General features: G+C 40.2%; 1 protein-coding gene across 1 annotated transcript; it reads right to left on the bottom strand.

The window, feature by feature from the left end:
- Window positions 1–697: 697 nt before the first annotated feature.
- LOC110776628 (uncharacterized) lies at window positions 698–1,426 on the bottom strand. The gene has a single exon (XM_021981185.2). It carries the CDS (start codon window positions 1,424–1,426, stop codon window positions 698–700), a length of 729 nt encoding a protein of 242 aa, XP_021836877.2.
- Between the last annotated feature and the right edge of the window lie 23,069 nt (window positions 1,427–24,495).

The raw sequence follows: 24,495 nt of genomic DNA, 5'->3' as shown, positions 1-24,495 counted from the left end.
GCTGGCATACTCTCATTGGCAGTAGGTAGCTCCTCCTCATTCTTTCTTTTGCCTCTTGCTTCGGCCGAATCTTTCTTCCATGGTGACAGATTGAGGGTCGTGAGGTAGCAGTCTCTTGCTTGCTGTTGATCTCCATGTATAGTCCCTATCGCCCCATCATCGCATACGAACTTCAGGAGCATGAGATGGGTGACTACTACCGCTTTAATTTTGTTTAGGGTGGGACGTCCCAAAATGACATTGTATGCTGCCGAGTCTTTGAGAATTAGGAAATCCACTCCCATCTTTCGTCCATCTTTTCGATCTCCAATCCGAACCGGCAAGTTGATGACGCCTACGGGGTGTATGATGCTTCCTCCAAAACCGATGATGGGATAATGTATGCTTTCTATGGTTTTGGGATCGTGAGTTAGGCGGCTGAGGCACTCCATGCTCATTATATCAGATGAACTTCCAGTGTCTATCAGGATACTCTTCACTCTCATGTTGGAGATTTTGATCTCGACCACGAGGGGGTCATCTTGTGGAGTGGCTACCCGTCCACCATCCGATTCACATATCTCTATCCGAGGGAATGGGTCCACAGGTGACTTTCCTGACAACATTACTTGACCTAGGCGGCGGGCATAGTCTTTCTGTCCCCTCATGGTGGGTCCTCCAGCGGCTGGTCCTCCTGATATGAGGCTACAAATCCTCCTTAGCTGTGATTTCCCTCTGTAGGTGAGACAGGTGACTTGTTCTTTTTGTACTGGTTCTTCCCCGAGCCATGAGTACTCCTTTGCATGTAGTTCTTTAGGTGTCCTTTGGAGGCTAGGCCGTCCAGAGCTCTATTCAAGCTTCTGCAGTTCTTGGTGTCATGCCCTATATCCTCGTGGAACTGGCAATACAACTTAGGGTCTCGACTCTCAGCAGGAGACTTCATGGGGAAAGGCCGTTCAAGGTCGAACCTGGTCCCGACGTCCACTAGTATCGTGAGAAGGTCCGTGTTGTACTCGAAATATTCTCTTTCTTGTGGACGTTCTCTCTTGTGTCCAGGAGAATTGGTATCATGTTCTTTCGAAAGAGCCCAAGTACCATTTACTCGTGGGGCTTTTCTGTCTATCTTGTCTTTCTTCCCTGAGGAATCTGTTGCCTCACCAGTCTTTCCATCTTTGGACGCGCTGCATATTTCTGTTGCGTGGATAAATGCTTCAGCCTCATCCAATATTTCAGCCATAGCCCGAACACTCTTCTTAACTAAGTGAAACTTGAATGATCCTTTCTTTAGTCCCCTGATAAAATTATCGAAGGAGACGCCGTCGAGAAGATCTGGGATCTGTCCCGCCTCTAGATTGAAGCGCTTCACATAGCTTCTTAGTGACTCATCTTTTCCTTCTTGAATGCGTCCAAAATGCATGCTTGTTTTCCTTTCTTCCTTGTGTGCCATGAACCTGGTGGAGAACAGGGTTTGTAATTCGTTGAAAGAGGCAATTGATCCCGGGGGCAGTCGTTCAAACCGTTTGGACGCCACTCCTTTAAGAGTAGCAGGAAAGTATTTGCACCAGGTGGCTTCATTGGTTCCTTGAACATACATGTGGTGACGGTATGCAACTAGGTGCATATCTGGGTTGGTGGTACCGTCATAGGCTTCAATGGTGGGAGTTTTGACTTTAGGTTCTTTCGGGGCGTTCATTATGTCCTCAGAGAAGGGGGTGCTCAGTGCTTCAACGTCAGGTTATCAACGTCCTCAGTTGGATATGGCAGGTTGGTTCACGACGGCTGGAGACAATACGGGGACGCATGCTCACTCTGTTAGGCGTCATCTGGGTCTGCCCTCGAGCAGAGGAGAAAAATGGGGGATCTTCCATTACTGGGGGGATCCGGTGTCTGATAGTTCAGATTCAGCTTCATAGTGTTCCTAACGTCTCGAGGAGGGCCGCAAGATGACCGGTGGGTTTCCCCTGGAAGGTGGTCGCATAGCCTGCTCTCGCCGAGGCAGAAAGGTTTGATGGCCGCGGTCAATCTCCGAGCGTTCTGCCACAGGACTGACTCCACGGCTGGCTTGTGGACGGGAGCTTTCTCTTGCTCTCCATACGTTGGATCTAAGTGGCATTCTGTTTATCTGATTGACACCCAGACTGAGGGGCCTCTGCGGGGCCGTCCTTTCGCTGCTATAGATTAACACGTTCCTTCCTATTTCATCCTGCAATGTGGTACTCATCTGTTGTCGAAAGGTTTGATTCATTTGCTGTTGGAATCCTGCTAGGATCTCGCGCAGTGATCCCACCGAGACTGGAAAGTCCAAATTCTCATCCAGCACGGCATCTCGAACACTGGGGCTTAGGTGGCCGCCCGGTGGAGGTGCCTCCAGGACTGGTTCTTCTTCTACAACCACTTCGGCCACCTGCACTCGGCATGGTGTGTTTCCGGCATTTGCGACTCGGTTGGCTTCTTCTATATGGGGTTGACTCTTTTCGCGGGGCCGTCTCTCCTCTACTTCACCATTATACTCTCGTTCAGATTGCGGCTCAGCCATGATACTATACCTCCCCACAGACGGCGCCAAATTTTGTGGGATCTTTTACGGTGATGACGTGTCACGCGTTCCTCGGAGGTATCAAGTATGAGCTGGCACGATCCTCTGGCAACTTACAAAGTATGCCTAAGTAAGTATAGGCTAGAGAGAGAAGTAATTTTAGAGAGAAGGCAGAGCAAAGATAGTTTAAGGTAGGTGGGAATGAATTCATTGCCCTTTTACCTAGGGATCTGCACTATTTATAGTGCTAGGGTTTCTTGGGATTTGATCCTCAAACCCTGACCTGATGATTGAATATTTTCCCAGATTAGGACATGTGTCTAATAATAATAGATCTGGTTAGACCCGGTGGGCTCTTGGCATGATGGGCTTTCCTGGAAGCTTTGGGCTTTCAGCCAGAACTTTTCAATGGGTTTAGTATGTGCTATGGCGATCCATGAAAGGGTCTTTGTCTTCCAAATTTGGCCATTGTAGCAAAGCCAGGTGGCAGTCTACTATTTCCGGCCACATCAGTTTCAATTATAGCTTATCCTATTTGAAGAAAATGGCGCCTCCCATGGTGAAATTCAAGACGGAGTTTCCAATCCATTTTCAAGACGGAGTTTGAAGTTGAAGCTTCAAGATGAAGTCGGGTCATACTAGATCACATTTATCTTATGCATGCTTTAAGTTATTTATTGCTTTAAATATGTCTTAATTATGCATGAGATTGTGGCTTGATTATGTTGCATGATTAAGGATTTTAGTTTACTTAAAATCTAACCAACATAGTAAAAGCCTTAAGTTCCAAACTTTAAAATTGAGTTAAAAGGTGCAATGCCAAAATAACACTTACTTGGATAACCTTTACATCAATCTTAGTAATAGTTTTCCGCCATAGGGAGGTGTTACTTATTGATCCTAAAGGGGTAAGGTACACAAATAATTGTGAGTACATGTTAGTTTTGGTGAAACTCAACGATATAAGTAAGGAGTCCTTTTATGTCGTGGAAAAACATATAGGTTTACCTAATAAGACCTTAGACGTACCTATCAACAAGAGTAGTTTATAGACTATTAGCAAAGGCTTTGCTTACCTAAAATATTTTAGAATTGAGTCTAAATACATAATGTTCTTAATTCTTCAATGATTTAAGGATCTTGGAATCATTTTATTCACACCTGCCGGAACACATAACTTGAATAAAATGCTTAATAAATATGGAATTATGCATGTATGCTAGAATTTATGTTTATTAAGAGAAACTGTGAATGGTTATTTATTTGTTTATTCTTTTTCAATTGTTGTTTTAACTATGGAAAACAACAATCAAAACATCATCGTTGGTTCTGAGTTTATGATGAAGCTGAACCTAACAAAATTTCTTGAATGGGAAGCTAAGCTGGTTGAAATAGTGAGACTCAATGGATTTGAGTATGTACTGTTCCATCCCATGCCAAGCTACTATGTCAGTGACATGACCCCTGAAAGACATGCCGCCTGGGATGCGGATCTCAAGAAGGTTCTGAGTCTCATGCTGAACAACATCCCTGATGAATGGGCTAGGAGGTTTGTAGCTTACGAACCTTTTATGCTCATCAAGAATCTGAGGGATATCTGTCGTGGAAACAGGGAGGACAGAGACCTAAATGTCCATGAGTTGATTGATTCAATGTCAGGCCTGAAGGTTAGTTCTCATAACAGATGTTTTAGGATGGAAATCTAAGAAACACATGTTCAGGTCCTTCGCACTAAACAAAGGGTGGGTGTTTCACTAAGGTTCCATGTAGACCATATGCTTTCATTGTTCGATCGCTTAAGCCTACCAGGAACACCAAGAAGTGAAAGGATGGCAGTCTCTATCTTGCTCAATTCACTCCACAGTGGGTTTGGTCGCTTTAAGCAACTATACATGAGTGAACCAAGAGAAGAAACAGTTGCAGAGTTTGTTCACCTTGTCAAAAAGGCTGAGATAATACTCGACTGTGAAACCAAGGATTTACTCAAGGCTAAAGGGAGACCCTTCAAGAAAAATGGAAAGTCCAAGGGCAATGCTGAGTCAGTTGCCAAAAAGAATACAAAGCAGGACATGTCCACATCAAGCTGTCTTTATTGTGATGGAATTGGCCATTACAAGAGAGAATGTCCAAAGCTTAAGGAAGATCAGAAGAACAGAACAATCGTTCAATCTTCAGGTATTTTCGTTATAGACTGTATACTTTCTAGTTTAACTTCTTGGGTATTAGATACAGGTTGTGGCTTACACTTATGTTCCAATTTGCAGGGACTAAGAAGAAGTAGAACGTTAAGCAAGGGTGAAGTCGACCTACGAGTGGGAAATGGAGCACGGATTGCTACATTAGCTGTAGGAACTTATTATTTGTCGTTTCCCTCTGGGCTAGTTTTGGAACTGGAAGAATGTTTCCATGTTCCAAGTCTTACTAAAAACATCATTTCTGTTTCTTACTTAGATGCTAAGGGATTTTCCTTTTTAATAAAAGACAATAGTTGCTCGTTTTATTTTAAAGAGATGTTTTATGGATCTGCTAGATTAGTCAATGGACTTATTTATTAGATCACGACAAACAAGTTTATAACATAAATACCAAAAAGGCCAAAAAGAATGATTTAGATCTCACTTATCTGTGGCATTGTCGATTAGGCCATATTAACATAAAGCGCATAGAAAGACTTCAAAAGGAAGGAATTCTAGAACCATTTGACTTAGAGGATTATGGTAAGTGCGAATCATGTTTACTTGGAAAAATGACAAAGCAACCTTTCTCTAAAATTGGAGAAAGAGCAACTGAACTATTGGGTTTAATCCATACAGATGTATGTGGACCAATGAGTACAAATGCTAGAGGTGGTTTCAGCTACTTTATCACTTTCACTGATGACTTCAGTAGATATGGTTATGTCTACCTAATGAAGCATAAGTCTAAATCCTTTGACAAATTCAAGGAATTTTAGAGTGAAGTAGAGAATCAGTTAGGCAAGAAGATTAAGGCACTACGGTCTGATAGAGGCGGTGAATATCTGAGCTATGAATTTGATGACCATCTTAAAGAATTAATGTGGAATTCTATCAGAATTGACTCCTCCCGGAACACCTCAATGGAACGGTGTGTCAGAACGGAGGAACAGAACCTTGCTAGACATGGTTAGATCAATGATGGGTCAGGCTGAACTTCCAATAGAATTTTGGTGACATGCACTAAATACTGATGCACTCACTATAAATAGAGCTCCGTCTAAAGCTGTCGAAAAGACTCCATATGAGTTATGGTTTGGAAAGCCTCCAAATCTGTCTTTTCTTAAGATTTGGGGTTGTGAAGTATACGTCAAACGATTAATTTAAGACAAACTTCAACCAAAATCTGACAAATGTATCCTTGTGGGCTATCCAAAGGAAACAAAGGGGTATTACTTCTACAATACATCTGGGAACAAGGTGTTTGTTGCTCGAGATGGTATCTTTTTGGAAAGAGATCACATTTGCAAAATGACAAGTGGGAGAAAAGTAGACCTTGAAGAAATTCGAGTCGAACAACAAACTCTAGAGAATGCTCAAGATGACATTCAGGAAGAAACTCAAAGATCTTTAGAAGTCTCTGGTGAGAATCAGGAACCATCTAGAAATATAACCCCGCGTAGATCGCAGAGATATAGGTCTTAACCGGAAAGGTACTTCGGTATTTTGACGAACGAGAGCCATGAAGTTATATTACTTGAAAGTGATGAACTTGAAACTTACAAACAAGCTATGACGAGCCCTAGCTCCAAGCAATGGAAAGAAGCCATGCAATCTGAATTAGACTCCATGTCTGAAAACCAAGTTTGGGATTTGTCGATTTTCCAGATGGCTACCAAGCCATAGGAAGCAAATGGGATTTCAAACTAAAAGAGGACAAGGATGGGAAACTAGAAGTTTTCAAAGCTAGATTGGTTGCAAAAGGTTACAGGCAAGTCCACGGTGTGGATTACGATGAAACCTTCTCACCAGTTGCAATGCTAAAGTCTATTCGGATAATGTTAGCAATCGCTGCATATTACGATTACGAAATATGGAAGATGGACGTCAAAACCGCTTTCTTAAACGGCGTTTTAACATAAACTGTGTTTATGACACAGCCTGAAGGTTTTGAGGATCCAAAGAATGCTAAAAAGGTATGTAAGCTTAAGAAATCCATTTACGGATTAAAGCAAGCATCAAGGAGCTGGAATATACGTTTTGATGAAGCAGTCAGTGACTTTGGCTTCGTCAAGAACGCAGACAAATCTTGTGTATACAAGAAGGTCAGTGGGAGCAAAATTGCTTTTCTAGTATTATATGTCGAGGACATATTACTTATCGGAAATGACATTCCTATGTTGAACTCTATCAAGATTTGGCTTGGGAAATGTTTTTCGATGAAGGATCTAGGAGTAGCAACGGTACATACTGGGCATCAAGATTTACAGAGATAGATCTAATTAAAAAGATGATTGGACTCAGTCAGAGCACTTATATCAATAAGGTGCTTGAAAGGTTCAATATGGCAGACTCCAAACGAGGCTACCTACCCATGTCTCATGGAATGACTCTAAGCTAGACTCAGTGCCCAAAAACACTAGATGAGCGTAGACGAATGAGTGGGATTCCATATGAATCATTGATTGGTTCAATAATGTATGCTGTGATATGTACACGCCCGGATGTTGCGTATGCACTCAGTGCTACGAGCAGATACCAGTCAGACCCAGAAGAGGCACTTTGGGCTGCTGCCAAGAATATTCTAAAGTACCTGAAAAGGCACAAAGATGATTTCCTGGTCTATGGTGGAGATGATGAATTAATTGTTAAAGGCTATACGGATGCAAGTTTCCTAACCCCGACAAGTATGATTTCAGATCCCAGTCTGGGTTTGTCTTCTGCCTCAACGGAGGTGCAGTAAGCTGGAAAAGTTCTAAGAAAAGCACCATTGCGGATTCTACAACTAAAGCGGAGTACATTGCTGCACATGTAGCAGCAAAAGAAGCTATTTGTCTAAGGAAGTTCATAGGTGAACTTGGTGTAGTCCCCTCCATTAAAGGACCAATAGCTCTATATTGTGATAATAACGGAGTTATTGCACAGGAAAAGGAGCCTAGACACCACCAGAGAGTCAAGCATGTACTTCGTAGATTTCACCTTCTACGAGAGTTCGTTGAAAGAAAAGAAGTCGAGATAAGCAAGATTGGAACTGACGACAACATCTCAGATCCATTAACTAAACCTCTGCCGCAAGCGAAGCACAACTCGCACACTGCAGCTATGGGAATCAAGCATGTTGGAGAATGGCTTTGATGTCCTTATTTAATGTTTTCAAGTCTTAGAGTTTAATACTTTGTAAAACGTTATTGGTTAACCATTCATATAAATGAATAGAATTCATTTTTCCATTGAATTTGTGGTTTATTAAATGATGAGTCCCTTCAATTTGACGATATATTCAAGATGGACTGTCAGGACCAGTCTTGTGACTAAGAAATGTCTATCAAGTGAACTTGAATGTCAAAATTTGAAAATGGTCCCTGGTCGGAGTTTTCTATAAAGATGGACGCATAGAAAACGCTAGACGACTAGAATGCAAGATGACTAGTAGTTCTGTTTCTTGAACTATGTGGACATGCAATGTCACAATCATTTGCATAGATACTCACTTTGAGAAGACTAGTATCGGACAGACTTATGAACTTTACTGTAAGAGATGAAAATTTGTCATAAGTAAATTTCATTAAAAATATTAGACACTAATCCTGAATACCTAAGTGATTTGAGATTACTTGTTTGAGAATACTTTGACATTGTCAACCGTCGCACCGTAAAAGGAGGCTATAACGGCAACGCTCGGGTAATCACCTATCAAATGAAGTCTAATCTCAAGATCGCGAGATTGGGATTGTCCTCCCATAAATCGGGATGAGATGCTGAAAGTTGTACAAGGCCACTCGTAGAGCTAGAAACTGTAAATGCATGGCCGTGCTCAGATGAATCATAGGCTATGATTATCTGTTTATTTGATCAGTTGAACTCTGAAACCGAGAAATACCTCTGGACATAATAAGGATAACAACTCTTACCTTATGTTCATGAGCAAGCATCAAGCGACAAAGGAATTAGGCAATGCACACTTGTCCCTAAGGACAAGTGGGAGACTGAAGGAAATAATGCCCTTGGTCCAAGTATGCATTCAATGCTAAGTCTAATAAATACGGTTCAGTATTAATTAATTATGCAAGTTAATAATTCAGTGAGATCAAGTGAACTGTATGCCTAGCTAGAGGTCGCTTCAGTTCTAGTGGAATTAATAATATTAATCCACAGCTTACTCTTGACTGAACCCGTAGGGTCACACAAATAGTACGTGAACGGATCAAGTATTTAAGTGAATTAAATACTCCATTTATGGATATTCGGAATCGACGGATCTCGTTTCCAGTGGGAGCTGAAATCGTCAAAAGGCAAATTATGAATACTCCGGAAACGATGATATTGCCGGAAACGGAAATATGGATCGTATCGGAAATATAAATATTATCCAAGTCGTAGATGTTGCAGGAAACGGAAACATGGTACGTATCGGAAAATATTATCGGAAAAGGAAATATTGCCGGAAACGGAAATATTGCCGGAATCGGAAATATTAGCGGAATCGGAAATAAATTCCGAAATCGAAAATATTAAATATTTGTTCGAAATGGAAATTAATTCCGGAATCGGAAATATTAAATATTGTTCGAATCGGAAATGAATTCCGGAATTGAAAAATGAATCGGAAGCGCGACGTACGAAAAAAACATCGGACGAGCTTGCTAGACGCAAGGCCAACACGAAGCTAGTCCCGCTCCTAGCGAAGCCCGCGCAAAGCAACAACAGCAACTCGCCTAGCAAGGCAGGCCTAGCCAAGCGCAAGGCAAGGCCAGGCCCAGCCGAGCAAGGCAAGGCCAGCAGCAGCAGCGCCCACGATGTGGGCCGCGTGACTTCTTGCTGAGCCAAGCCCCATGCGCGCACAGCAGCGCCCCTCGTGGGATGCTCGTGTGTGTGGTTCGTTCAAGCCTCGAATCCTTGGTTGCTTAGGATTTGTCCGGTTAGATTATTTTCCTAAAACTACTAGAGTTAGTTGTTAAGCTAAACACTAAAAACAAAAGGTTTAATTTAAGTATAATTCTAATTGAATTAGATAAATTGAATCCTAGTAGGTTTCTAGTTCCGATAATCCTACCCTATAAATAGGTGATGAAAATCACAATTTATATACATCATATTCTCAAGTATTCATATAGTTTTAAGGTTAAACTAAGCTTAATAATTTGCCAAATAATTAAGTACGAATAACATAAAACCTTAGGCTAAATTCTAGTTAATTGAATCTAAGGTGGATCCGAACGTGCTGTGGACTATCTACGGAGGGACGACACTTGTAGTCCTAAACTTGTTCTTGTTCGGTTCGGGAGCAGCTAGGGAAGGCACGTGTCACATGTATGTATCCTAGATTATGCTAATTGACTATGTGGCAATTAATTTGGATTCATGGCTTTATGGTTTTTTCGCATGAAATATATGTTTTATATTTGTCATAACCTAACAAGCTCCTCCCAACTGCATCTTGATTTCATGGCTGGCCATCTTGGGATGGTCGAGTACTTGTGATAACTTACTTAAATGGTTGGCTATCTTGGGACGGTCAATTAATTATGATAACTTTCTTAAAATTGCTTTGTATTTTGATCCTTTGTGTTGTTTGTGCACCAGGGACAATGAGACCATTTCTCATCTGTTCTTTGTGTGTGAGTTCTCTAGGAGTGTTTGGAGTAGGGTTTTGTAGTGTCTTGGAGAACATAGGCGGGTAAAGGATTGGAATGGTTAATTTCAGTTTATCTTGCAACATAGGACTAACTCTGCAAATCACAACTTGTATCGCTTGCCAGTTTCTATCACGATTTATTTTCTTTGGCAAGAACGAAACAAGAGAAATTTTCTGCAGATTTTGAAAACGGGTACAGAGATTGTGAGACAGATTCTAGTTATGGTTTACACTAGGTGCTATAGTGTAAAGAAACTAGTTGTTGTTTTTTCCTTCTTAGCGTGTGTTTGGTTTCTGCTTGTGGGGTTTTCCTGTGTCTGAGTTTGTGGTGTGCCGGACCTGTTGGTCTTGGTTGTTGTTTGTTTGTAGTTTGGACGTTTCTCGTCTTTTGGTAATAAATTCTACTGTTTACCAAAAATAACTTTTAGTATTTTTAGGAATAAAATGGTAAAAATAATTAACTTACGACCAAATGATGCATTACATATGCCCCGGTCAAAATGGTACATTTTAAAAAAACTAACGCATAAAATTTTAAAAAGTAAATCGAGAACATAAATTTTATAAGTCAATCGAAAACATAAATTTATAAATTGCCAAATAGTCTAATTTATTAGTTAGGAACTCTAATAGTCTAATTAGACAATGCCCATGGGGAGTTTTGTGATAATCGTGGCTATTTACAAATTCCTCCACCAAACGGTTTTAAACATTGGCTTGTTCTACAACAATCTTCCGAAGCCACGAGTCAATTGATGAAACCACACATTTGACCATAAGGACACACTTTCCGTTAGCCATCATGATTTGACCTGCCAAATTTTCATATACAAGGAAAACACATTAGTTGTTTTAGTGTGAATCAGGAAAGATAGTTGTGGGACAAGTCGGGCCCGATACAGGCACAAAGTCATGGGCAGGGTTTGTGCCACATTTTCAGGGAAAAGTCATGAAATGCACGGTCTGACCTGACACGATAAAGCAAGCCAAATTTTGTAAATTTAGGCTTAGACACGACGACCCATCTCGGCACGAGGGCATGCTGGTTTGTGTCTCTTTTTTGAAAATTTCTACCCCGCTCGACCTGGCCTATTCATGTAATACCTCGTATTTGTGAAGTAATTATAAATATACTTTTATTATATTCATAAAGTATTTTGGGATTTTATGAATTTAAATCGCATTTAAATAAGTTATTTAAATGTATATTAATTCAAAGTATTTATTATTTTAATTAATGTAAAGTGAATTTAATTTCTAAGTTGGGAATTTATTTGGGTTTTGAAATTATAACGATTTCAAGAATTCAAGAAGAATATTAAATCTCAACTCAAAGCCCAATTAAGGAAGCCCAAGTTTAGGAATCTTCAGGGAAACTTCCCTTAAACTCAAGTAAACCCAACCTAAGCTTGGGAAACTTCAAGGAAACTTCCGTTAAACTCAAGGAAACCCAACTTAAGTTAAGTGAAGCTTCAAGGAAATTTTCTTAAACCCTAATTTCTCAAGGGACCTAGCCAATAAAAGCCCTTGAGTGTCTCATAGTTTCCCACATCTTTTAAGAGCTCAATTTCTATCTCTCCTATTTTCTTTTCTTCCTCTCCAAGCTTTCCTTTTTCTTTTCGTTCTCTTTCCTTTTTCTCTTTTCTTCTTGCGTGCGTGCCCAGCCCCGAGCGCTCAGCTCGTGTTGCTGCTACCTCGTGTGCCCGCCCTTGTTGTGTGATGCGTCGCTGCTTCCTCAGTTTTGCTGCGTCGTTGCCTTCCCCACGCGTCATCCCTCCCTCTCTCGCAGCCCGCACTGCTATTCACCTACAAGCACGCAGCCACACTGCTACTGCCCGTGTGCCAAGGCACCCACCTTGCTTCTCATTTTACGCCCGATTACCTCAATTTAGTAATCGTACCGTGCTAAAGCACGGTTTGGTATAATCTCTCTCTTCTTCCTAACTTTCTTTATTTAAAGCTTAGCTTTTTATTATGTTTGATGGTGGATTTTGATTATTATTGTATTTGGGATTGGTTATGAACACCAAAGTTGGGGATTTTGATGATTAGAATGTTGAGGACTATTTTTGATTGAATAATAATAATTTTTAGATTTGGTTATTAAATAAAGTTTCAATCTTTATAGGTTTTAATGATTTTAAATGATGATTTAGGGTTAGAGTTGTGCCTTAAACCTTATGGCTAATTTATTAGAATAATTGATGAGCGGCATTTATGTCGCTCTAGGCCTAGGATTTTATAGAATTTTATTATGCTTTTTGATAGTTTTGTATTGTTTTGTTGCTTTTTTATCCCCTTATTCCATCTATGAACTTTTCAGGTAAAAATGTTGGAAATGATGGAAAACACTTGAAGAATGCTCGAAATAAGCCCGTACGATCCCACAGAATTTTTGTGTGTTCGCACGGGTCAGCAGCTTTGCCTCCAAAGTCAAGCAGGCTTGTGCGCTCGTGTTCCCAGATCGTGTGCTCGCACGAAATTGAAAAAACGATGCAGGAACTATTTGGGATTTCGTGCGATCGCACAGAAGAAGAGCCCGCTCGCACGGATTTTTGGTGGGCTCGCACTGAATTTCCGTGCGAGCACATGAAGATTTCTGAGAATTTGGCTAAGTCATTCCTGTGCGATCGCACGACTTGTGGGCACGATCGCACGGATCGACGAAAAGAATTCGTCGCTGAGCTCGCTCGCACTGAACCACTGCCGGCTCGCACTGATGCGATCGCATCTGGGTATGCCTGTTCGCACGACTGCGCGGGATTCCCTTTTTGAGTTTAAACTTCTCATTTTAGGGGTTAATATAAATAGATTTTTCATTATTTTTATTACAGAGTTAATTTCAGAAATAGAATTTAGGAAGCTTTAGAAGGTTTGCTCTTCAAGCTAGTGTTTTAGAGAGAGAAACTCATTGATTTCAAGCTTCAAATCTGTAATTTCTTCAACTCTTCTCTTTTTCTTGCAATTTAATTCAAGTTCTTAGTATTTTGTTCATGCTAATTTGTCATAGTTCTTTGATTGTTCTTCAACTTCTTGAACTTCTTTTGCTTTGACTTTAATTCTCAATTCTCTAGTTGTTGATTTTAGTTTGCAATTGAATTCTTGATTCTCTCCTCTTATTTCTTCAATTTCATGCTTACTAGCTTAGTATTAATGGATTTCTTGATTCCTATAATGGCGAGTGAGTAGATTTAGGTTAGGGAAAGGGGAGAATCTAGGGGCTTAATTAGGGGAACTTGATGATTTGATTGATGAATGATTGATGTGATTAAATTGATTTAGTGCTAGGATTTTCCATGATCAATTGAGTAGTAGTTGCAAATGCTAGTTGATTGAATTAGATTGGAATATATGATTTAGGTTTGGCAAGACATTGTGAGCCTAATTCATGCAAGAGAATGATAGTTCCTATTATATGCAAGCTAATCTAGCTTAGGACTATGCGAAAGCTTTTCTATAGGCTAGGTTTCTTCGCGTGCTCTATCCGAGAGGTGGCGAGTACGTCATTAGTTTTCATTCCCCTATGTGCTATTTCATTACATCATTCATGATTACTAGATGGTAGTTCATTTCCCCCGAGATTGCCCTAGACTATCCCAAACTCCCTAACGTTTCCCTTCCTTGATTCAATCTAGTTTAATTGTTAGTTTAGCTTAATAGTGATAACTCAAATCAAACCTCTTGTTCGAATTAGCTTGACATTTAAACTCGAGAACCATCATTTCTTTGGGACGATCCCTTTACTTTCCACTATAGTTAATATAGTTGGTTAGTGTAGTGGTTCTATAAATTTTGTTTGATTGTGGCGTTGATCTATCAACGACGGAAAAACGCCCTATCAAAATGGCGCTGTTGCCGGGGAATGGTTGTTGTTTTTGAGTTTAAGTTGAGACTAGTTCATTATTAGAAAATACAAAAACATTGCAATTTCCCTTAGCTTTCTTTTTCCTTGGCATTGCTCACGGTTTTTCTTGAGTTTGTATGCTTGTTAGGGGGCGTGCTCGTCAAAGGACCCTCCATCCTCTTGACCTCGAATTGGAGAGGACACTTAGGAGACTAAGGCCTGCACGGTCTAGCTCATCAAGCCATAACAGATTCGAATCGTTGAGTGTTGGTGAGGAACAACAAGAGAGTGAGCAAGTTTTTGAGAATATGGCGCTCCCGGTTAAGAACTTGGGAATACCGGGGGCATTCGAAGCTACGTGTGGTATTCAAGCCCCCACAACGGGTGCCAACAACTTTGAGATCAAGCCCGCCTTAATCAATTTAGTCCAAAGCCACCCCTTTTGTGGGAAGAGTAATGAATCACCTCACGAACATCTCAAACAATTCGAGCACTATTGTGACACAATCAAGCACAATGGTGTCACATCAGATTACGTGAGGTTGACATTGTTTCGGTTCTCTCTACTCGGGCGAGCAAGTGATTGGCTTGACAAGGAGGTTAAGCCCAACTTACTTCGCATTGGACCGAGGTGACGAGTGCATTCTTAAACAAGTTCTACTCGCATGGGAAGACGGCGGAGTGTCGCCACAAGATTCAATCCTCTGAGCAAAGGCGAGATGAGTCACTCTTCGAAGCTTGGGATCATTTTAAGGAGTAGCAAAGGGAATGCCCTCACCATGGGATCCCTAAATGGTTGTTGCTTCAAACATTATACTTGGGGTTGAGTCCAAGTTCAAAGACAAGTCTTGATGCGGGCGCGGGAGGTCCCATCATGAACAAAACTGAGGATCAAATAGAGGAAATCATTGAGGATGTAGTTAAAAACTACCAATCTTGGCATGTAGGCACAAGGAATTATGATGGGAAAGGTAGGAGTGAAGATGGTAAGGGTTCGGTGTACGCCATAGAGCAAGCACGGATGATAGAGAAGCTTAGCTCGCGATTGGAGAAGCTCGAAAACACACCAAGCCAACCGCCATCACCGTCTACAATTCCACCTCCCTCGGCCACTCTTCTCACTAAGGGGAAGAGCAAGGTTAGTTCTTATGGCTCAATGCCTCCGGGCACCTCCTTTTGCGAAAATTGCCAAGACTTTAGTCACTCCCCCAATGCATGCCCCTTAATTCATAACTTGTCTTTTGCGGATTATGGCCCTTCGTATGAAGGCGATTTTGATGTGGAGTATGCTAATGCCTTAAATGAGAGGTCTAGGAGTGATAACCCTAACAATCCAAATTTTGCTAGGCAATCTAGAGGGCCCCCCATGTATGGTTCCCACCAAGGCTATGGCCAAGGAAGTGGGTAGGATAGCCAAAATTGAGGTGGCTATAGAGCACAAGGCTATCAAAGCCAAGCGCCCTATGGTCAACCTCAAGGTTTTGGCAATCAAGGCCAATACAACCAAGGGAGTTATAATCCCAACCATCAAGGTGGAGGGGGTTATAACTACTCTTATGGGAAATTTAGGGGTGCCTCAAGTGGGGGTTATGAAGGAAATAATGCCCTTGGTCCAAGTATGCATTCAATGTTAAGTCTAATAAATGCGGTTCAGTATTAATTAACAAGTTAATAATTCAGTGAGATCAAGTGAGATGAATGCCTAGCTAGAGGCCGCTTCAGTTCAAGTGGAATTAATGATTTTAATCCACAGCTTACTCTTGACTGAACCCGTAGGGTCACACAAATAGTACGTAAACGGATCAAGTATTTAATGGCATTAAATTCTCTATCTATGGATATTCGGAATCGACGGATCTTGGTTTCAGTGGGAGCTGAGATCGTCACAAGCAAGAAATGAATACTCCGGAATCGATGATATTGCCGGAAACGGAAATATGGATCGTATCGGAAATATAAATATTATCCAAGTCGTAGATGTTGCCGGAAACGGAAACAAGATACGTATCGGAAAATATTATCGGAAATGGAAATATTGCCGGAATCGGAAATATTGCCGGAAACGAAAATATTGTCAGAATCGGAAATATTATCGGAATCGGAAAACAATTCCGGAAACGGAAATATTAAATATTTGTTCGAAACGGAAATTAATTCCGGAATCGGAAATATTAAATATTGTTCGTATCGGAAATGAATTCCGGAACCGGGAAATTTAATCGGAAGCGTATCGTACGAAAAAGCATCGGACGAGGCCTGCCGGACGAAGGCCCAGCACGAAGCCAGGCCATCGCCCAGCAAGCAAGGACGCACGCACGCCCAGCCCAAGGCAGCGCCAGGCCCACCGCAAGGCAGGCCCAGCGCGCCAAGGCAATGCTGCCCAGCGTGGGCTGCGTGGGCCGAGCGCATGCGTGCGGGTGCCCTCGTGGCTCCGTGCGTGTGTGTTTGTGTCCATGCACAATTCCTAAATCTATTAGGATTTGGTGTATCATTAAACTCCTATTTCTATTAGGATTATTTAATTAATTAGATTCCTTGTAGGATTCTAAGTTTAATTAAATTGTATCCTACTAGGATTCCAATTCCCTTTCCAAACCTCTATAAATAAGGGCCTAGGGTCATAATTTATACGCACGATTGAAGTATTCAAAGGGTAAGTTTTTGAAAGAAAATTCAGCCACTCTCTTGCACTAATAGCCGAAAATTCCTAAGCACCTTAAGGGCGATTCTAGTTGATCAATCTTGAGGCGGATCCGGACGTACTGTGGACTATCTACGGAGGGACGACACTTGGAGTCCTAAAGATTTGTTCTTGTTCGGTTCGGGCGCAGCTAGGGAAGGAACGCTACAAAGTGTATGCATCTATACTAAGCTAAATGATTATGTGTAAATAATATGCTTTCCTGGCTTTATGGTTTTTCCGCATGATTTATGTATTGTCATATGTATCATAACCTAACAGTGGTATCACGAGCCTCTTATTATTTTCATAATCTAAATTGCATAAACATGGTTAAATATTACAAATTTGCAAGAATTAAACGGGGTGATTAATTTTCGTAATTGTTAATTAATTGCAAATTGCGTTTATTTAATTATACGTACGCAGTTTTTCGGCAGTTTCTTCGTTACTATCCAAATCGAGTGATTTTTGTGTCAATTCCTCATGTAAAAGGCATTCTAAAATTTTGACAAAACTAGTATTTTTCGGCCGAACCCCGAATTCTCAAATTCGAAGCCTAACTATGACTTTTCGGAAGTTTTAGTTTTTCGAACGCAAAATTTCGTAAATTTAAGATGTTAAATTAAATATTTGCGATTCTTGTTGATAAATCTTGAATTTTTGATTGACCTACTGTATATGTTTAACAAGTTTGAATGCCTAGCCTTGTTAATTATGAAATCTAATTTGTAATTATGATTAATTTGTTGAAAATTGGAATAATTTAGAATTAATTTGATTTTCATATTTAGTTAATAATTTAATTAGATACCTATGATTAAAAACCACCATAAAAATTGTAAATTTGTGTTAAATTTTAAATTTTTATGACCTAGACTTGAATCCATGTTAATCGGAAATCAATTAATTAATAAATTTTCGATTTTTCGCCCTAAAATTATGAAATTAATATGATTTATTAATTTGTCATTAATTTTGAAAATAAAATTTTTAATTTTTATGCAATCGCTCATAAAACTTGCACGCACAAAGCAATGGACGCTACGTGTTACCCTTAAGGGGTGTTGTATAGTGCCGGCGTGCGACGACGAGCAAGGGAGCTCGTCGCCCACGCGGTACGAATGCAGCGAGCAAGGCGATGGCGCGCGAGCACAAGGCAGCAGCCCTGCCTTGTGTCGAGCGCTGTGCGCGATGGGCGATGGGCGAAGCAATGGCACGCTGTGGGCGCGCGAGCGAGCGAGAGCTGGTCGCCTAGCGATCGCTGCTCTGCGCACCACAACGCGTGGCCTCGAGCGAGCGAGCGATGCGAGGAGCATCGTAGCTGCTGCGATGCTATGGGCAGGCAGGCTACGCGCAAGCGTGGCTTGCCTTGCTGCCTTGCGCGTGGCTGCTACGACATTGTGCCATGGACATCGATGGGTCGTGCACTCGACGGGGCTTGGGCGCAAGCCCAAGTGCTTGTCATGTCACGATTGTCGAGTTTTAAAATTTTAATTTGAAATTTTCAGTTTACGTAATTTTAATTAATTTTAAAATTAATAATTTAAATTGTTTTCTTGGATTTTAATTTTGAATATTATAATTATAATAAATTTCATTTATTCTAATTATTTTACTAAAATTAAAATCATGAATTAATTTAAATACGACTGAAAAATAAATTAAATAAGCGGATTCAATTATAAATTTATATGAGCTTTAAATTTTAATTAAATTTGTATGTTTCCGGTTAGACTAGAAATACATTTTTATGTTTAAAATTAGTAAACCATATGAATTTATTGGTTTAAGTGGGAGCCCTTTTAGTCATAAACTCTTGATTAGGTCTACAAATCCTTAAGGTTAAAACAACTTGATTAGAATTAATAAGGACTGAATAATTTGTAGATTATTGGTGCCTTTGATTAATTGCTGCAAATGTTTATGTGATGCATAATGTGTTTTACTAACCAGCTATGTGGGCCATTCATGATAATGAATGGGTGAATGGTATATATTGTATATGTACTGTTTTGCAGGTTATGAAGTGACTAGTATGGCCCAAATAGGATAGAAAATATGGTCTGCGTACCATTAATTTGAATGTAATTGGTCTAAAGTACCAAAATTGTTTTTCAATTCAAATATGGTCTGCGTACCATCAAATAGTTGTAATTAGTTTAATTATAGCTTATCCTATTTGAAGAAAATGGTGCCTCCCACGGAGATTTTCGAGACGCACTTTGAAGTTGAAGCTTCAAGATGAAGTCGGGCCATACTAGATCACATTTATCTTATGCATGCTTTAAGTTATTTATTGCTTTAAATATGTCTTAATTATGCATGATATTGTGGCTTGATTATGTTGCATGATTAAGGATTTTAGTTCACTTAAAATCTAACCAACATAGTAAGAGCCTTAAGTTCCAAACTTAAAAATTGAGTTAAAAGGTGCCATGCCAAAATATACACTTGCTTGGATATCCTTTACATCAATCTAGTAATAGTTTTCGCTCAGCGAGGTGTTACTTTTTAGTCCTAAAGGGGCAAGGTACACAAATAATTGTGAGTACATGTTAGTTTTGGTGAAACTCAACGATATAAGTAAGGAGTCCTTTTATATCGTGGCAAAATCGATAGGTTTACCTAATAAGTTCTTAGACGTGCCTATCAACCAACAATAGTTTCTAGACTATTAGCAAAAGGTTTTTGCTTACCTAAGATGTTTTAGGATTAAGTCGACAAACTGTGCTTAATTCTTCAATGATTTTAGGATCTTGGAATCATTTTATTCACACCTGCCGGAACACATAACTTGAATAAAATGCTTAATGAACATTGAATTATGCATGTATGCTAGAATTTAAGTTTATTAAGAGAAACTGTGAATGGTTATTTATTTGTTTATTCTTTTCAATTGTAGTTTTAATTATGGCAAACAACAATTCATTCAACATTCGATCAATTCTCGAAAAGGAGAAGTTGAGCGGGAAAAACTTCCTTGACTGGCAAAGGAACTTGCAAATAGTTCTTATGCAGGAAGAAAAGGAGTATGTCCTGGAAGAGGCGATGCCCGAAGCCGCAGGCGACGGGGTCACTCAGGCAGCCCTCAATCGTTGGATTGATGCCAACAAGGATGTGAAATGTCTAATGCTCGCCACCATGAGTGCAGATCTGCAGAAAACGTTCATCAACTCAGATGCTTTCACGATCATCAGTGAGTTAAAGAACATGTTCCAAGATCTGGCTCGAGTCGAAAGTTTCGAGACTCATAGGCAAATTCTTGAGACCAAGCTTAAGAAAGGCGAGCCCGTAAGTCCACATGTTCTCAAAATGATTGGACTCATTGAGAATATGAGTCGGCTGGATCAGCAATTCTCTCAGGAAATGGCTGTAGACACCATCCTCCATTCTCTTCATAACGGGTATGATCAGTTCAAACTGAACTACAATATGAATAGTCTGGACAAAACGCTCACTGAGCTTCAGGGTATGCTAAAGACCGCTAAAAAGACGCTCAAAAGTGATAAGCAAGATGTGCTTATGGTGCGTGGGGGCAAGTTCAAGAAATCTGGAAAGAAGAGGAATGCTAAGAAAGGTGGCAACAAGGCCAGCCCAACTAACAAAACTGGCGCCAAGTCTGAAAAGAGGAAGGTCAGTCAACCCACTTCTGAATCCGAATGCTTCTACTGCAAGAAGAAGGGGCATTGGAAGAGAGATTGCTTGAAGCTAAAGGAAGATCAGAAGAACGGAACAGTCGTTCCATCTTCAGGTATTTTCGTTATAGACTGTATACTTGCTAATTCAACTTCTTGGGTATTAGATACAGGTTGTGGCTCACACTTATGTTCCAATCCACAGGGACTAAGAAGAAGTAGAAATTTAAGCAAGGGTGAAGTCGACCTACGAGTGGGAAATGGAGCACGGATTGCTGCATTAGCTGTAGGAACTTATTATTTGTCGTTGCCCTCTGGGCTAGTTTTGGAACTGGAAGAATGTTTCCATGTTCCAAGTCTTACTAAAAACATCATTTCAGTTTCTTGCTTAGATGCTAAGGGATTTTCCTTTTTAATAAAAGACAATAGTTGCTCGTTTTATTTTAAAGAAATGTTTTATGGATCTGCTAGATTAGTCAATGGACTTTATTTATTAGATCACGACAAACAAGTTTATAACATAAATACCAAAAAGGCCAAAAAGAATGATTCAGATCTCACTTATCTGTGGCATTGTCGATTAGGCCATATTAACATAAAGCGCATAGAAAGACTTCAAAAGGAAGGAATTCTAGAACCATTTGACTTAGAGGATTATGGTAAGTGCGAATCATGTTTACTTGGCAAAATGACAAAGCAACCTTTCTCTAAAGTTGGAGAAAGAGCAACTGTACTATTGGGTTTAATCCATACAGATGTATGTGGACCAATGAGTACAAACTCTAGAGGTGGTTTCACCTACTTTATCACTTTCACTGATGACTTCAGTAGATATGGTTATGTCTACCTAATGAAGCATAAGTCTGAATCCTTTGACAAATTCATGGAATTTCAGAGTGAAGTAGAGAATCAATTAGGCAAGAAGATTAAAGCACTGCGGTCTGATAGAGGCGGTGAATATCTGAGCTATGAATTTGATAACCATCTGAAAGAATGTGGGATTCTGTCAGAATTGACTCCTCCTGGAACACCACAATGGAATGGTGTGTCGGAACGGAGGAACAGAACCTTGCTAGACATGGTCAGGTCAATGATGGGTCAGGCCGAACTTCCAATAGAATTTTGGGGACATGCACTAAATACAGCTGCACTCACTATAAATAGAGCTCCGTCTAAAGCTGTCGAAAAGACTCCATATGAGTTATGGTTTGGAAAGCCTCCAAATGTGTCTTTTCTTAAGATTTGGGGATGTGAAGTATACGTCAAACGATTAATTTCAGACAAACTTCATCCGAAATCTGACAAATGTATCCTTGTGGGCTATCCAAATGAAACAAAGGGGTATTACTTCTACAATACATCTGAGAACAAGGTGTTTGTTGCTCGAGATGGTGTCTTTTTGGAGAAAGATCACATTTCCAAAATGACAAGTGGGAGAAAAGTAGACCTCGAAGAAATTCGAGTCGAACAACAAACTCTAGAGAATGCTCAAGATGACATTGAGGATAAAACTCAGAGATCTTTAGAAGAATCTGGTGAGAATCATGGTCAATCTAGAAATGTTACCCCGCGTAGATCGCAAAGATATAGATCTCAACCGGAAAGGTACTTAGGTATTTTGACGAACGAGAGCTATGACGTTCTATTACATGAAACTGATGAACCTGCGACTTACAAACAAGCTATGACGAGCCCTAGCTCCAAGCAATGGCAAGAAGCCATGCAATCTGAATTAGACTCCATGTCAGAAAACCAAGTATGGGATTTGGTCGATTTGCCAGATGGCTACCAAGACATTGGAAGCAAATGGGTTTTCAAACTGAAAAAGGACAAGGATGGGAAACTTGAAGTTTTTAAAGCTAGATTGGTTGCAAAAGGTTACAGGCAAGTCCACGGTGTGGATTACGATGAAACCTTTTCACCAGTTGCAATGCTAAAGTCTATTCGGATAATGTTAGCAATCGCTGCATATTACGATTACGAAATATGGCAGATGGATGTCAAAACCGCTTTCTAAAACGGCTTTTTAACAGAAACTGTGTTTATGACACAACCTGAAGGTTTTGAGGATCCAAAGAATGCTAAAAAGGTATGCAAGCTAAAGAAATCAATCTACGGATTGAAGCATGCATCCAGGAGCTGGAATATACGTTTTGATGAAGCAGTCAGTGACTTTGGTTTCATCAAGAACGCAGACGAATCTTGTGTATACAAGAAGGTCAGTGGGACTTTCTAGTATTATATCTCGACGACATATTACTTATCGGAAATGACATTCCTATGTTGAACTCTGTCAAGATTTGGCTTGGGAAATGTTTTTCGATGAAGGATCTAGGAGAAGCACAGTACATATTGGGCATCAAGATTTACAGAGATACATCTAAAAAGATGATTGGACTTAGTCAAAGCACTTATATCAATAAGGTGCTTGATAGGTTCAAGATGGCAGACTCCAAGCGAGGCTACCTACCCATGTCTCATGGAATGACTCTAAGCAAGACTCAGTGCCCAACAACACTTGATGAGCGTAGACGAATGAATGGGATTCCATATGCATCATTGATTGGTTCAATAATGTATGCTATGATATGTACACGCCCGGATGTTGCGTACGCACTCAGTGCTACGAGCAGATACCAGTAAGACCCAGGAGAGGCACATTGGACTGCTGCCAAAAATATTCTGAAGTACCTGAAAAGGCACAAAGATGACTTCCTGGTCTATGGTGGAGATGATGAATTAATTGTTAAAGGCTATATGGACGCAAGTTTCCAAACCGACAAAGATGATTTCAGATCACAGTCTGGGTTTGTCTTCTGCCTCAACGGAGGTGCAGGAAGCTGGAAAAGTGCTAAGCAAAGCACCATTGCGGATTCTACAACTGAAGCGGAGTACATTGCTGCACATGAAGCAGCAAAGGAAGCTATATGGCTAAGGAAGTTCATAGGTGAACTAGGTGTAGTCCCCTCCATTAAAGGACCAATAGCCCTGTATTGTGATAACAACGGAGCTATTGCACAGGCAAAGGAGCCTAGACACCACCAAAGAGTCAAACATGTACTTCGTAGATTTCACCTTCTACGAGAGTTCGTTGAAAGAAAAGAAGTCGAGATAAGAAAGATTGGAACTGATGACAACATATCATATCCATTGACTAAACCTCTGCCGCAGGCGAAGCACAACTCGCACACTGCAGCCATGGGAATCAAGCATATTGGAGAATGGCTTTGATGTCCTTATTTAATGTTTTAAATTTTTAGAGTTTAAATCTTTGTAAAACATTATTGGTTAATCATTCACAATAAATGAATAGAATTCATTTTTTCATTTAATTTGTGGTTTATTAAATGATGAGTCCCTTCAATTTGACGATATATTCAAGATAGACTGTCAGGACCAGTCCTGTGACTAAGAAATGTCTATCAAGTTAACTTGAATGTCAAAAGTTGAAAATTGTCCCTGGTCGGAGTTTTCTATAAAATTGGACGCATAGAAAACGTTAGACGACTAGAATGCAAGATGACTAGTAGTTCTGTTTCTTGAACTATGTGGACATGGCAATGTCATAATCATTTGCATAGATACTTACTTTGGGAAGACTAGTATCGGACAGACCTATGAAACTTTAATGTAAGAGATGAAAATCTGTCATAAGTAAATTTCATTAAATTATTAGACACTAAATCCTCAATACCTGAGTGATTTGAGATTACTTGTTTGAGAACTGGTTGCTTTGACGTTGACCAACCGTCGCACCGTAAAAGGAGGCTATAAAGGCAACGCTCAGGTAATCACCTATCAAACGAAGTCTAATCTCAAGATCACAAGATTGGGATTGTCCTCCCATAAATCGGGATGAGATGCTTAAAAGTTGTACAAGGCCACTCGGAGAGCTAGAAACTGTGAAATGCATGGTTGTGCTCAGATGAATCATAGGCTATGATTATCTGCTTATTTGATCAGCTGAACTCTGAAACCGAGAAACACCCCTGGACATAATAAGGATGAC

This window comes from Spinacia oleracea, chromosome 2 (genome assembly GCF_020520425.1).
Source record: "Spinacia oleracea cultivar Varoflay chromosome 2, BTI_SOV_V1, whole genome shotgun sequence".
Taxonomy (NCBI): domain Eukaryota; kingdom Viridiplantae; phylum Streptophyta; class Magnoliopsida; order Caryophyllales; family Amaranthaceae; genus Spinacia; species Spinacia oleracea.
This window is presented reverse-complemented; position numbering and strand designations above follow the sequence as displayed.